At 37.3% G+C, this 12,130-nt stretch overlaps 1 protein-coding gene across 1 annotated transcript in view; it reads right to left on the reverse strand.

Moving 5' to 3' along the window:
* The window catches only part of EIF3H (eukaryotic translation initiation factor 3, subunit H), a 72,243-nt gene extending 61,195 nt beyond the window's left edge, over positions 1-11,048 (reverse strand). Inside the window, exons 1-2 of the mRNA XM_009881024.1 lie at positions 11,037-11,048; positions 6,650-6,806 (exon numbers count right to left, since the gene is read on the reverse strand). Of these exons, the coding sequence (XP_009879326.1) occupies positions 6,650-6,806; positions 11,037-11,048 (169 nt within the window). The remainder of the gene's footprint in view (positions 1-6,649; positions 6,807-11,036) is intronic.
* Between the last annotated feature and the right edge of the window lie 1,082 nt (positions 11,049-12,130).

A 12,130-nucleotide genomic window follows, 5' to 3' on the forward strand; every position in this document is an offset into this window, starting at 1 on the left:
TCAATATTAGTTTCCTTTTAGGAAACAGATCAAGAACTCACACCAGTGACAGGTAAAGTACAAAATAACTCCGGTGTGATTAGCAGCTTTATTAAAGAACCTTGATTACGTGATACATCTTATTACATGACAACTACGCACAGCTAATAACCAACCTCTCTGTCAAAAAGTATATTCCAGTATCAGTTCTGGCAAACCACCAAAAAAAACCCCAAAACATGTAAGACCAGACAAGACTGTTTTGCATGTTTAACAAGTGACCATCCACCCTTTATCAACATCATCTGAATTTCTTTTATAAATTAATCCTTACCAAGTGTACAGTCTATTTCATGAATTCTTTACAACCAAACGATAAAGAAAAAAAAATCCAACTTACAATTCAATATTCTTTTTACATAAAGCACAACGTGAAACTTAATAAATATATGCACAAACCTGATGGGCTTTTGCCAGCATCTAGTAATTGAAAAGTCAACATTTACATAGTATAGCTGTCTTCCTAAATTACTATAGGAACTTACGGAAAACATGGTTGAGGAATTCAGATAAATGGACTACAACTGGAGCCAGAATCAAGGCTGCGGTTTAAGAACTTTTGGGTCATCTGCATTTCTGCATTTCACTAACTGGATTTCTGCATTTCATAAACATTCAATTTTCTTACAATAAAAGACAATACACATCACCTTCTCTATTTTTCCAAACCATTATACATAAAGAGAAAAAACCTAAACAAAAAAAAAAAACAGAAAAAAAATGGTCAGCTAAAATTGCGTCTGCCTATTCAGAACCCAGTTACAGCATGCTCAAGTTCTGTCCTGCAACGATACAAGAGAAATAAAAGATACACCCACAATGATAACTCTTTGACTTATAATACCAGCAGATCTAAAATGGGAATGACTGGAAGTTGTTTTCACAAGAAAAACTGATGAAGTTTAGCCTTGACAGAAGTCTTTACAGAAATGAATCAACACAGCTCGGGGGTTGTGATGTAATGACATCAGGACTTCTAAAACACTACTAGCACAAGAAATCAAGAGTCACACAGTCCATTTGGCCCATATAGGTATATATGTACTGTCTGGGAGATTCTGGTTTGAGCACACAGGGGTTTCAGGCACCTGTGGGGTTCATACTACCTCTCCAGTTGTACTCACAACCTTGTTTGTGAAGCTACACTATTAGTGTAATAAAAGAAAAAATATAACTCTAGAAGACAGGAGTCTTTTTTATTAAGACTCTTTTTAAAAAGCCAAAACCATCCACCAAACACCACCACACCAATGCACTGAGACACCTTATGCTGGAAAGAGTACGAACTCATGTGACTTTGGTCCTGAAGCCCCAATAATGTCAAAGCAGCGCAGCAGACCACAGGCTTCACTTCAAGAAACGGACCCTCAAGAACAAGTCCTCCAACCAAACAGTAAGGGCCTTAACACAGCCAACGCTCACTTCCTTCTCACTGCAGCAGGCAACAGTTCCAAAATCACACACTCCATTCATTGCCTTATCTTAAATTTACTTTTCTAAGCATGTTCTTTCTAGCTACCTGAAGCGTCTGCTTTCGCAAGGATCATATATTGCAGTTCACTGGAGTGGCAACTTTGGAGGTCAGGCTCAGCGGTATGAACCGCTGCCACCTCTGGACGATTAAAACCCAGAAAAAGTACTATATAGGAGCTATGACATGTTTGTCCATATGCAACTGCATTCATTCAAGGCTAAATCAAAGCCACAAACAAAGAAAACGGTGTTTTTGTGGAAATGTTGCACTATGCCATTTCTAGTTTTTACGGAGTGATGATGCAACTAAATAACAAGCTACAGCACAGAAAAATACAGGTATTAGAATCTTTAATCATCTAGATACTTCTAACCTGAAAATTGAAAAACAAAAATTAACCTTCTCAGGTAAGAAAGTAAAAATCATGTTGGGAGGCGGGGGGCCTGGGAAGGAGAAGGCGGCATCACCTTTTCATCAAAGCATTTCAGAGGGAATCTAATGAAAACTCTGCATAGTTATAAAAGAAGAAAAAGTTATGGCCTTCTAGAACTTATTTTGATGTATAATTATATAACTGCCTAGAAATTTCTATTGCCATAATTACCACAGCACTTAATTTATTATCTCAGCTTTGTAAGGCACTAAAATATATCAGGTTGAAATAATATCTGTTTCGAAATACCTTATCAAAATAATGTCTCACAAGATCTATAATGAATTACAAGATGTATACTATATTTTTAACTGTTGCCTTCCGTGAAAGGAATATAAATTTCCTTTAAACAGGGAGAAGAGCTACTCAATGAATAGCAGTAAAGATAAAAACAATGAAGTGCAAAGGTCTGAACTTAACGTGTCGCTTAGAGACACTATTTATAGTCAAGAATAATACATTTATTTCTTAGGAAGAAAATACACCTCATGCATTACACCTTTCTTGTAAACTTTAACTGAAAGAAAGCAAAACTATGCTCAGACAAAAGCTTGGAAGTGCCCCAAAGTGAAAGGAATTCTCAGAAAATTACCCTTTCAAAGACAAGTTGTGATACTGCATCATTTCACAGAACTGCCTACACCAAAAATCCTTACAGCAGAAATCTGATTTTCCCTAAACAAAAGCTGAATCCATTGGGTGGAAGATGGGAGGGGTGGGGGCACAGGAATAGTGGTTCTACATGTAGATAGCTAAAAGTATCTTCTTTAATTTTAAGATCTGTGTTTTGAGAAATAAATTCAATACCTCTGGGGATTTAAGTGCACTAGTAACAAGGAAACACGGTTATCTGAAAAGCAAAATGCCTCACCAGAAGTCCAGAGAGCAGCCCCAAAACATCAAACATTCATGTTGAAGCATCTTTTGCTAAAGACTCAATAACACCCCCCTGTTCTGCAATTTTCCTCCATTAGCTCACACATCATCAACTAAACATCATCTACAGATTTCTAACACAATCCTCCCACCCCCTCCAAAAAATCCTGCACTGCAGCAGGCCAACCTAGGTGTTTAAGACTTCCCTGACAGGAAAATCTTACCAAAAAGTTACACTTTATAAAAAAAAAATCGTAGGAAGACGACACTGCAGGAGAAACTTTCCAAGATGAAAAACACCTGTGGATTCGTAAATGGTAGACAGTCCTCCCAGATTTATAATAAGAATTACTTGAAGCTAAAAAAATCTCTCGTTTTCTGTAGTTTCTAGAAATACTCTAATTCAAGCTGCACTAAAAAATGTTCCTGCACTGAAAGATCAAGTTTGTGTATGTCTTTTCCAAAATCAAAAATTTCATTTTTGAAAGAATTCTGCTCCAGCAAATAGTCAAAACTTACTAGTATCTCACACATCAACAGCAAGACACAAAATGGCACCATAACAAAGCGTATCTGAAGAAATGGTTGTTGCTAACAAGTTAGAAATACAACATTACCAAACTGATCCTTAAATGTCATGCATACCTATTTCAAGTTCAAATTAAGGATATTTTCTTAGCACCTTCAAAAATGTGTTTTATGTTAGATTTGCTCAGTTTAAAAAAGGAAAACATTAGCTTAAACATCTCTTGCCAATTATCCAACAGTTTGTTTCTTCAAATATCACCCTCCTGGACGTAAGCTCAATTCTCTCAATGGTCATCCCGAGACCACAAGGCAAATGAGTATTTTTCAGGTGACCTGTTCCTAGAGCTCTTGCAAAATGATATAGAAGAAATGATTTTTTTTTTTGCATTCATTCAATTCTCAGCACAGCAGATTAGGAGTTTGCCAACCATTGCACCATGGTTGGTCCCCGTTTCATCCGCTCAGGAGAAGGGTACCTGGAATAGTGTGGCCCTTCAGCCAGTGCAACAGTCACTGCGGTAACATAAAATCAAGTATGATCAAAGTCCGCTAAGGAATACTTTCTGCAGGCCCAGAAACTTGGAATCTCAATAGGATTGTTCCTATTCCAGAATCTTGGATAAGGAGGGGGAAAAGAATTATATATATATATATATACACACACACAAAGCAAGAAGAAGAGACAATACAATGTTATTCTGACCAAAGAGAACACCACTGAGTATCTTTCTGGGTGATGGAAGCAGTCAAGTGCCAAGACCCTATTCTTTCCTTCCGTATCTCTGGGCCTGAATTTGTGCAAATACATAAAGCCAGCTGTGATACTGATGTAACATACAACTCTTAAGGGGAGGGAGGTGCCTTGTTTGGGTTTTAGCCTCCTGAATTTTAAGGTTCTGGCATATACAAGAGATTTCTCTGCTGGAGTATTTGTATCTAGAAGAAAGAAGAAACATCTGAAAATCTGGCCAGATGCTTGCACAGGCAAACAGCTCCAGCGAAAAGAAACAAGGAGTACTTATAAAACGTTGTTTTTCACACTGGCAAGACAGAAGACAAGTCTATATAGAACCTAAAAAGGTATCTAACGCTCAGCTGGCAACCTCAAGAGCCATTTTGTTTTCATATTCCCCAGCCTCTACCACACAGATCCAAGGGCTGAACAGGCCCTTAGTAAAGGGAATGCAGAATGAACATGAGCGCTGCGCGTTTCCTGAATGGTTCAGTCTATTTAACTGTATTTCACTGAGAAGAGTACAGAGAGAACCTCTCTGTGACCCATACAGTAGAGGCTGCAGAAGATGAAAACCAACACAAAACAGCTCTTGAGGTTGGCCTACAGTGTTAAACTACCTGAAAGGAGGTTGTAGTGAGGCGGGGGTCGGTCTCCTCTCCCAAGTAACAAGCGATAGGAAAAAAGGAAATGGCCTCAGGTTGCACTTGGGGAGGTTTAGATTGAATATTAGGAAAAATTTCTTCACTTAAAGGGTTGTCAAGCACTGGTACAGGCTGCCCAGGGAAATGGTGGAGTCACCGTCCCTTGAGGTATTTAAAAGATGTGTATATGTGGCACTGAGGGACACAGTTTAGTGGTGGACTTGGCAGTGCTAGTTTTACGGTTGGACTCAATGATCTTAAAGGTCTTTTCCAACCTAAATGATTCTATGATTCAGCACAGGCAAGCTCCCATGACCTGGCTGCAAATTCCCTGTCACTGCTAAGGCATGCATTAGTGTCACTGCAGTAGGTTCACTTTCCACTCTGGCTAGACTTTGCTCTTTCTGTGCCTGCAGCATAGGAACAGAAGGTCCACAAGCTGAGACATCCAGGTGAGGGAAGATCCACAAGCACTACCTTTTGCACCTTACTTAATGCCAGGATTATTGCCTACTTGCTAAAAAGGGAAAAAGAAAGACTGGTAACAAGAGTCACCTTCTTCAAATACAGTTTCTCCCAAGCAGAAACAGTTCAATCTTGCATACAAGATCACAGGCTTACAGCTTCAGCATGGTAGTCATCTATGGTGAGATGAATCCATCTTGGAAACTATGACATTTATTTCACTCCTTGCTTGCCTATCAGCTACACGGAAACAATTTGACCATTTTCTACAGGAAAAAAAAAGTATGGGGTCCAATTAAAAATTTAATTACTCCAATCCTTTGAAGAGCTCCAGAAGAGACAGAACCTTTAAAACATCTTTTAGGCTTTAATAAAATATAGTTCTGACTCAAGCACCATATTAGTGTAGGACAATTAAGATTCCCTTGTGTTTTGCACTTTTTTTCCATATAGCGAATTGTATAATCCCACAACAGAAGCAATAAACAGCTAAGAAACCTTACCAACTTGCAAAGAATTCTTAAAATGACCTCTGTTTCAAAGGCAGAGTCAAACATTCTCTTATAATAAGATAAAATATTAACTTAATAGTAACTAACCTCGTTATAAGCAAGAAAAAGCAGTTTATACTTTAAGTAATCTTGCTTATACTGAATTATCAAAACTTGACAGACTCAAGCTTCCAAACACAACTACTTTGACTGTATTGCGTCTTTAGTTACTCTTGAAGCTAAACTCTCTCTTTAAGCCCTAACAAAGAAGCGTTTCTACTAGTATCATTAAACACACACACATATATATTACCAGGATTAGATTCTAAGCCTTTTGGGTTGACTTTATAAGTTTTGTACCATTTTATGTCAAGCCAATTATACTGACTTACAGTGGCAATAACAGAACATTACTAGGACCAGCAAGGAAACACCAAGACAGATAGAAACCACTGATGCTACTTCTAGCTCACTTGGAGAAGCAAAAATATCACCCAGATTCAAGTTAACTTACAAATCTCTGCTCTCCAAGCTTACAATGAGTACTTAACACATACAAATAAATCTACAGAGAGGCAATCTATACTCCTGACTACATACATATGTGCATGTATATATACATCCATAATACACACTTAGACTGTTTCATAAAAAGCTTTAAAGTCTATATGAATTACAGACTGGAAACTTATGTAACTTCCTGTGTGGACAGTCTTACCCTAAAATAAGTGTGTCCATATAATACAGCATTTATCCCTAAAACTTTCCTTACATAGACAAGATTTGAGTTGGATATGCAGGATGGCATTGTGAGGAACCCATAAATACCTCAAGTCAAATAAAAAGACTGTCTGATCACATACAAGCTTCTGGTCACTGTGGAAAAAGAAATAAAAATCCTTTTTTGCACACATGGGTTTATTTTTTTTTTAACCCTTTTAAGTTTCGCAAAACTGTAACCATTACCTTCATCGAAGTCTGCATCATCTTCTGTATGCTGAGGAAAAGGGAAGCAGTTTGTGATTTCAAGTCTGTCATCCACCACAAGACCCAGCAGCACTCCCTGGACCACTTCATTCCCCTGTCCTTCTTCTTGGTAATGTTTAATGATCTTTAGCACAACCTAGAACATGAAGACAAGAAAATCATATTATGCAATGGGGTTTATTGGCCTCAAACTATATATTTGGAATTTTTAAATTGTTGAAGTGTTGCATAAATTAGACCTGCAAACCAAGTGAGCTACTGGCTTAAACATCAGAAATTTTGATACAGATTGAAGAACTGGAGGCCATCCTAGTATTACAGGAGAATTAAAAAAGACCGTTAAATGAACAGTCAAAATACAGTTCTAAACCAATTTTCTGCAACATCCTTCTAAAATGAAATATTGATCTTTTTTACTTTACCTTGTTGCTGTAACCATTAAAAGATATCTTGTAGGGGCAAGAAGCTCCCTCCTGAGGGAAACATAGCACAAGAAACTACCAAAACACCTTGAAAGTAACTATGCAGAAACTGGTAGGAAATCTTTAAAAGCCACAAAAGGCATCAAATTTCAGTTGTATTAACCTTCAAAATTACATCTCATTGCAGTTTTACTTGAGATGATAATGTAATTTACATTTTGTAAACTATGTGTCACAGGATATTTAAGAATAATGAATGATAGAAGAAAGAAAAAAGGAGCACAAATTACTCAGCATATTTTTAATAATATAATTCTCACTTCCTTCCCTAAATCTGAACTCCACAATGACTAATTCCCAGGAGACCATACTGTAAATTGGAACAGTATGAACAAAAACACTCAGAAATATTCAATCATTTGCCAGAAACACTTTACACTTAAGCAAAATTTTATGCTTAACAACAAGAACCAGAACAAGATAAGACACTAACCACAATCACAGACTTGAAAGAATTTATACTTTGTCCAGCACGAGCGGGTTTTATTTCATTAAATCCTAATCCATCCAAGCAAAATGCACCAGAAAATGTCTGATGACTATGTTGTCATTAAAGCAATAGTACTTTAATGTTTGTTGGCAAACAGACTCGTGTAATGGATTTCAGCTCAACCACCCCAAGAATGGATTTTGTACAAATACTGGTATTTAGTGAACATTCTACAGGGGGAAAAAACCAAGAAGTTAAGCCCATATTTACACATCAAGAATATCTATTTGTCCCTAGCTTTCTCCATGGCTATTTAGCAGAATTTTATGCCACAGTTTTAAAAATGCCACTAATGAATTAAAATGCCACTTGATTTTATATAGGTTAAATGGAAGAAAAAGGTGACTAGAGAAGAAATTCCTTATAAACACATTGACTTCTTGGGGTAAAATGGGAAAACAAGAGCTTCATATGCACCTGCTCCTGAGGTGGAAGGAGAATGGAAAATAAAAACATTTTTCCAACTAAGTTGGATACAAGTATCGAACAGGACTAACATGCACTGATTCTTTGTTTATTCACAGCACCACTTCTGCTTTCTCTTGCATCCACGTACACTCACACTGAAGCCTCTCAATCGCTGTTTCAGCCCAATACGCATTCATATCTGTCCCTCGAGCCATACATTTTTATCCAATTTGTTAAAAACAGGCCTACAGAGCAGAGAGGCAAAGAGATACTTTAGCCATATAAAACTCATTTCATAGGAAAACAGTAAGGAAATTATGATCAGAGGGCAGTAAAGTAGAATTTGACAATGCTGAAAGCAGTACAGCAAACACCAGTTCGAGATCACCGAGACGTAGAAGATGGATGCCTGCTAGCACAGAGCCAGCATATAAACAATATTCAGCTTGCATCTAGTGTGAAGTTAAGGTTTATCAAACATTTGCCATAAGCTCTGTCTTCTACAATCAAAGAATCCATAACTAACTGGACAAATTACAGCACAGCACGCTCCCTGCTTACTGCACGACTATTCTCAACATCTTTACTGTCTTGTAAGCTTCACCTTTTTCCAGTATTTTTCTCCTCGTTTGCTCGAGTTTTCTACACACAGTGACTGTCCCTGTTACTGTGAATCCTGTTTGCCTGTTCACTGTTCCAGGAGCATTTGAGATACGATGCCAATGTTATCGCAGCATTTCTGATGATAACTGCTCACAGAAAACAGCCACAAGTGAGAAGAGAGCATGGGCTGTCACTGAGTACCAATGATTTTTCAGGGAGATAAAACTAGAAGTTCAAAACTCCTAAATACTAACCAAATACCCCAATACCCAATGAAGTAATAACATAAATGTTAAGTCTGCAGTTTTCTATCTCCAGCCTGAAGACCACAGCAGATATTATTCGGGGAGATGCACAGCCCAGTTTAGGCTACCTGCAGTCTTCTTTTCTAACGGAGTCTGAGAAAGGTAGCAGAGAAGGTCATGAACTCTCTACTCTCAATTTCACACCCGTTAGCCAGCTGCAGAACTTCAGGTTTGTGACTGCACTGGAAAACACATTAGCTACTGAAATCATTTGTAAAACATAAATGAACAAGTCTGAGAAATGCATCCAATGACACGTGATACTTGTTTTCCTTTTGTTCTTTGTTCTGGAGAGTTTTACTTAGTGCATAAGACACAAGTCTTTAGCATAGCAGGCTCCTAAACTTGGATTGAAAAACTTGCCATCAAAATACTACCACGAGACCAAAAGGAAAACATGCACTGGACCTTGTGTTTCAGTACTAAAAACAGACCTTCAAGTGTAAAGTAAAACTACTTCTCTAGAGATAACAAAACCAGTTTCAAACATTTAAAAACGTCATTTCCATCTGTTTGCTAGTCTAGATACAGCAGGAAGAGCTGATCACTACACAAATGACAATGCCATGACATTTTCTGATCTGACTGCATAAACCAATACTCCATATTGAATAACATACACACACTCCCCAAAAAATCGAACACTAACTTGTATCTAGACATTTCCCAAAAAAGATGTTAAGTCTATGAAGCATCAGAACAGAATCAGAATATTGGTCTGCAAACAAACTTAAGAAGTGTTAATATAAATAATGCAAGTGACACAACACATTAAGAAATACAAATCATTTTTTCCAAAAGACACAGAAAAAAAAATATCCCAGTGAAATCTAAATGAATACCAAAAAATCCCATCTTTCATCCAATGCTGATTCACTTTCCAAACACTAATTTTCAATTCCCATCCACCTATTAATCTAATAAGAGATACTGCCTCTTTGTACAAACTGTCATTGTTTTGAAATACCATTAGACCCTTCACTGCTACACCATTCCTACGTGAAATTAACAGTAATGAAACCATACTTCAACTGTTACTGTTATTTAAGTAATGCAGCTGGCCAACCAGGAAAGTCTATGTAATCAAGTAGAAAACCTATCAAGCAATTTGACTTGCTGTTAAAAAAAAAACAAAACCAAAAAAACTAAATTTCTGAATTCTAATACCTCTGAACACACAAGTCAACGATCATATGCAGCTTGATTTAGTATGTAAGAAGTATTTAGGTACTCACAGACTCTTTATAAAAGGATATACAAATAACTACTAAATAAAACTCAAGAGTCCCTCAGCCTTCTAAATTTAGTGTTCAAAATACCAAAGCAATTTAATCACTTGGAGTAGCCACTTGTCAGACTTTAATGGCCATTAATCCTCAATTAACAAGAAAGATGACAAAAAAAAAACCCAACTTGCAGTTCAGCAGTGTTTCTAATCTTCAAGTCTTCAAAGCACTGCTCAAACATTAAGAATGAAGTCATACTACAAAAAAGAACCATTCTGAAACTATTAAAAACTTCAAAGATACATATTTTAGCTGTAGGAGTATAAAGCCAAATTTTAACTTTGGCTACATCCTGACATCACAGCTGTTAATTTCAGAAGTTTGTATCTCATTACAGACATACCTATAACATGAACCGTCAGCTGAAGTATCGTAAACTTTTGGGGCGTCCTGGGAAGATTCCACCGTAAGGACACGAATATGCCAAGGTGCACATTTCTGTATTTCTCTAAAGAGTGACAACAGCAAATGAAAGCACTGAAGACTCATTTATGAACATGTTCCAGAGAGCTGAAAGTCACCACATTGAAACCAGATTTCCAGTACCTGCACTGTGTCTTACAGACTCAGTATCAAACAAGAGAGAGCTTCTGTTAGCCCACTGGATACATGATGTCACAAGCTGATTTACAGTCTTAAATCAAGGATTTAAATCTTTTTGAATGCTTAACATTTTTTCCCACCCAAGAAAGCTTTGTCCGCACAACCACTAGCACCAATTGCCAGCATCTGGGGAGAGGATGGGGAGAGAGTGTAAATAACACTGTGTTACGTAGCTGTTTTCAAACCAACCATAACCGACATGGGCATCAAATGTGGAAGATGCCACAACACCACATCCTCTCAACCTTTAACACAAGTGAAACTGTGATCAGTATTAGGCTTGGCAAAAGACTCTTGAAAGCTATTGCTTCTAATAGTGTCTGATATATTTTGAATACATCCGTGTCATATATGGAGCCTTCTCCATATGAATTTTTAAAACTCAAACCATGAACTTTTACATTTAAGCATTACAGCATGAGCAATTTTACTTAAACTCCTAGCACAGAAAAAGTTCGAGAGAACTGTTAATGTAGTTTTATAAATGGATAGATCTCAACCGTGATGACTAATGACTCATGCAATTGAATTTGAATTATGCTAAATTCAAGGATGCCTAGAATCAAGACATCTACCTAATACACATAAAATGTATATATGGCACCACTGGAAAAAGATAGTTAGTTAATTTATTTAATACTATCCAGAAAAAAGACATGCCAAATTTTACACATCAAATTTTATACTAATTTAGTGCCCTGCCTGCTTCCCCAGCTCACACTACACAAAAAGCAAATCTAAAAGCTGCATTGTGATGAAACTTAACCAGTTAGCTATGCAAAAATTAAATTCAATTAAACAGTTCAGCAATCCTCAGGTAAGCATGGAATGGCTTTGATTTTTAAACAAAGACTTGGAAAAAAAAAAAAACAACCCAGAGAAAACTAGAGCAAGATATAGTGAAACATGCACAATGTTAACATTTTTTAATAGTTCCAGATAAGGGGGGAGGGGGGGGAAGCAGGGGCCTAGGGATTTGGGGGGTTTTGTTGGTGTGGGGGATTTTTTGGTTGGGTTTGGGGTGGTTGGTTGGTGGTTTTTTTGTGGGGGTGCTTCTTTTTGGTTTGGGGGTTTTTGGGTTGGTGGGTTTGGTGTTTGGTTTTTTTTGTTATACGCATACTGCAAATAAATGCTTATCCTACACTTACAAAAGACAAGTTCTGGAAGCTGACCAAGCAAAAAGTTGCCTTAAGCTGATTTGTCTCCTGGCTATAGCACCACTTGATAAGACAGTAACAGTGCCTCTCAACTTTCCTGCCAGGAGAAAAGGAACTCTGAAGTAA

The sequence above is a fragment of the Charadrius vociferus genome, unplaced genomic scaffold (assembly GCF_000708025.1).
Source record: "Charadrius vociferus isolate BGI_N301 unplaced genomic scaffold, ASM70802v2 scaffold2, whole genome shotgun sequence".
In the NCBI taxonomy this organism is placed as follows: Eukaryota; Metazoa; Chordata; class Aves; order Charadriiformes; family Charadriidae; genus Charadrius; species Charadrius vociferus.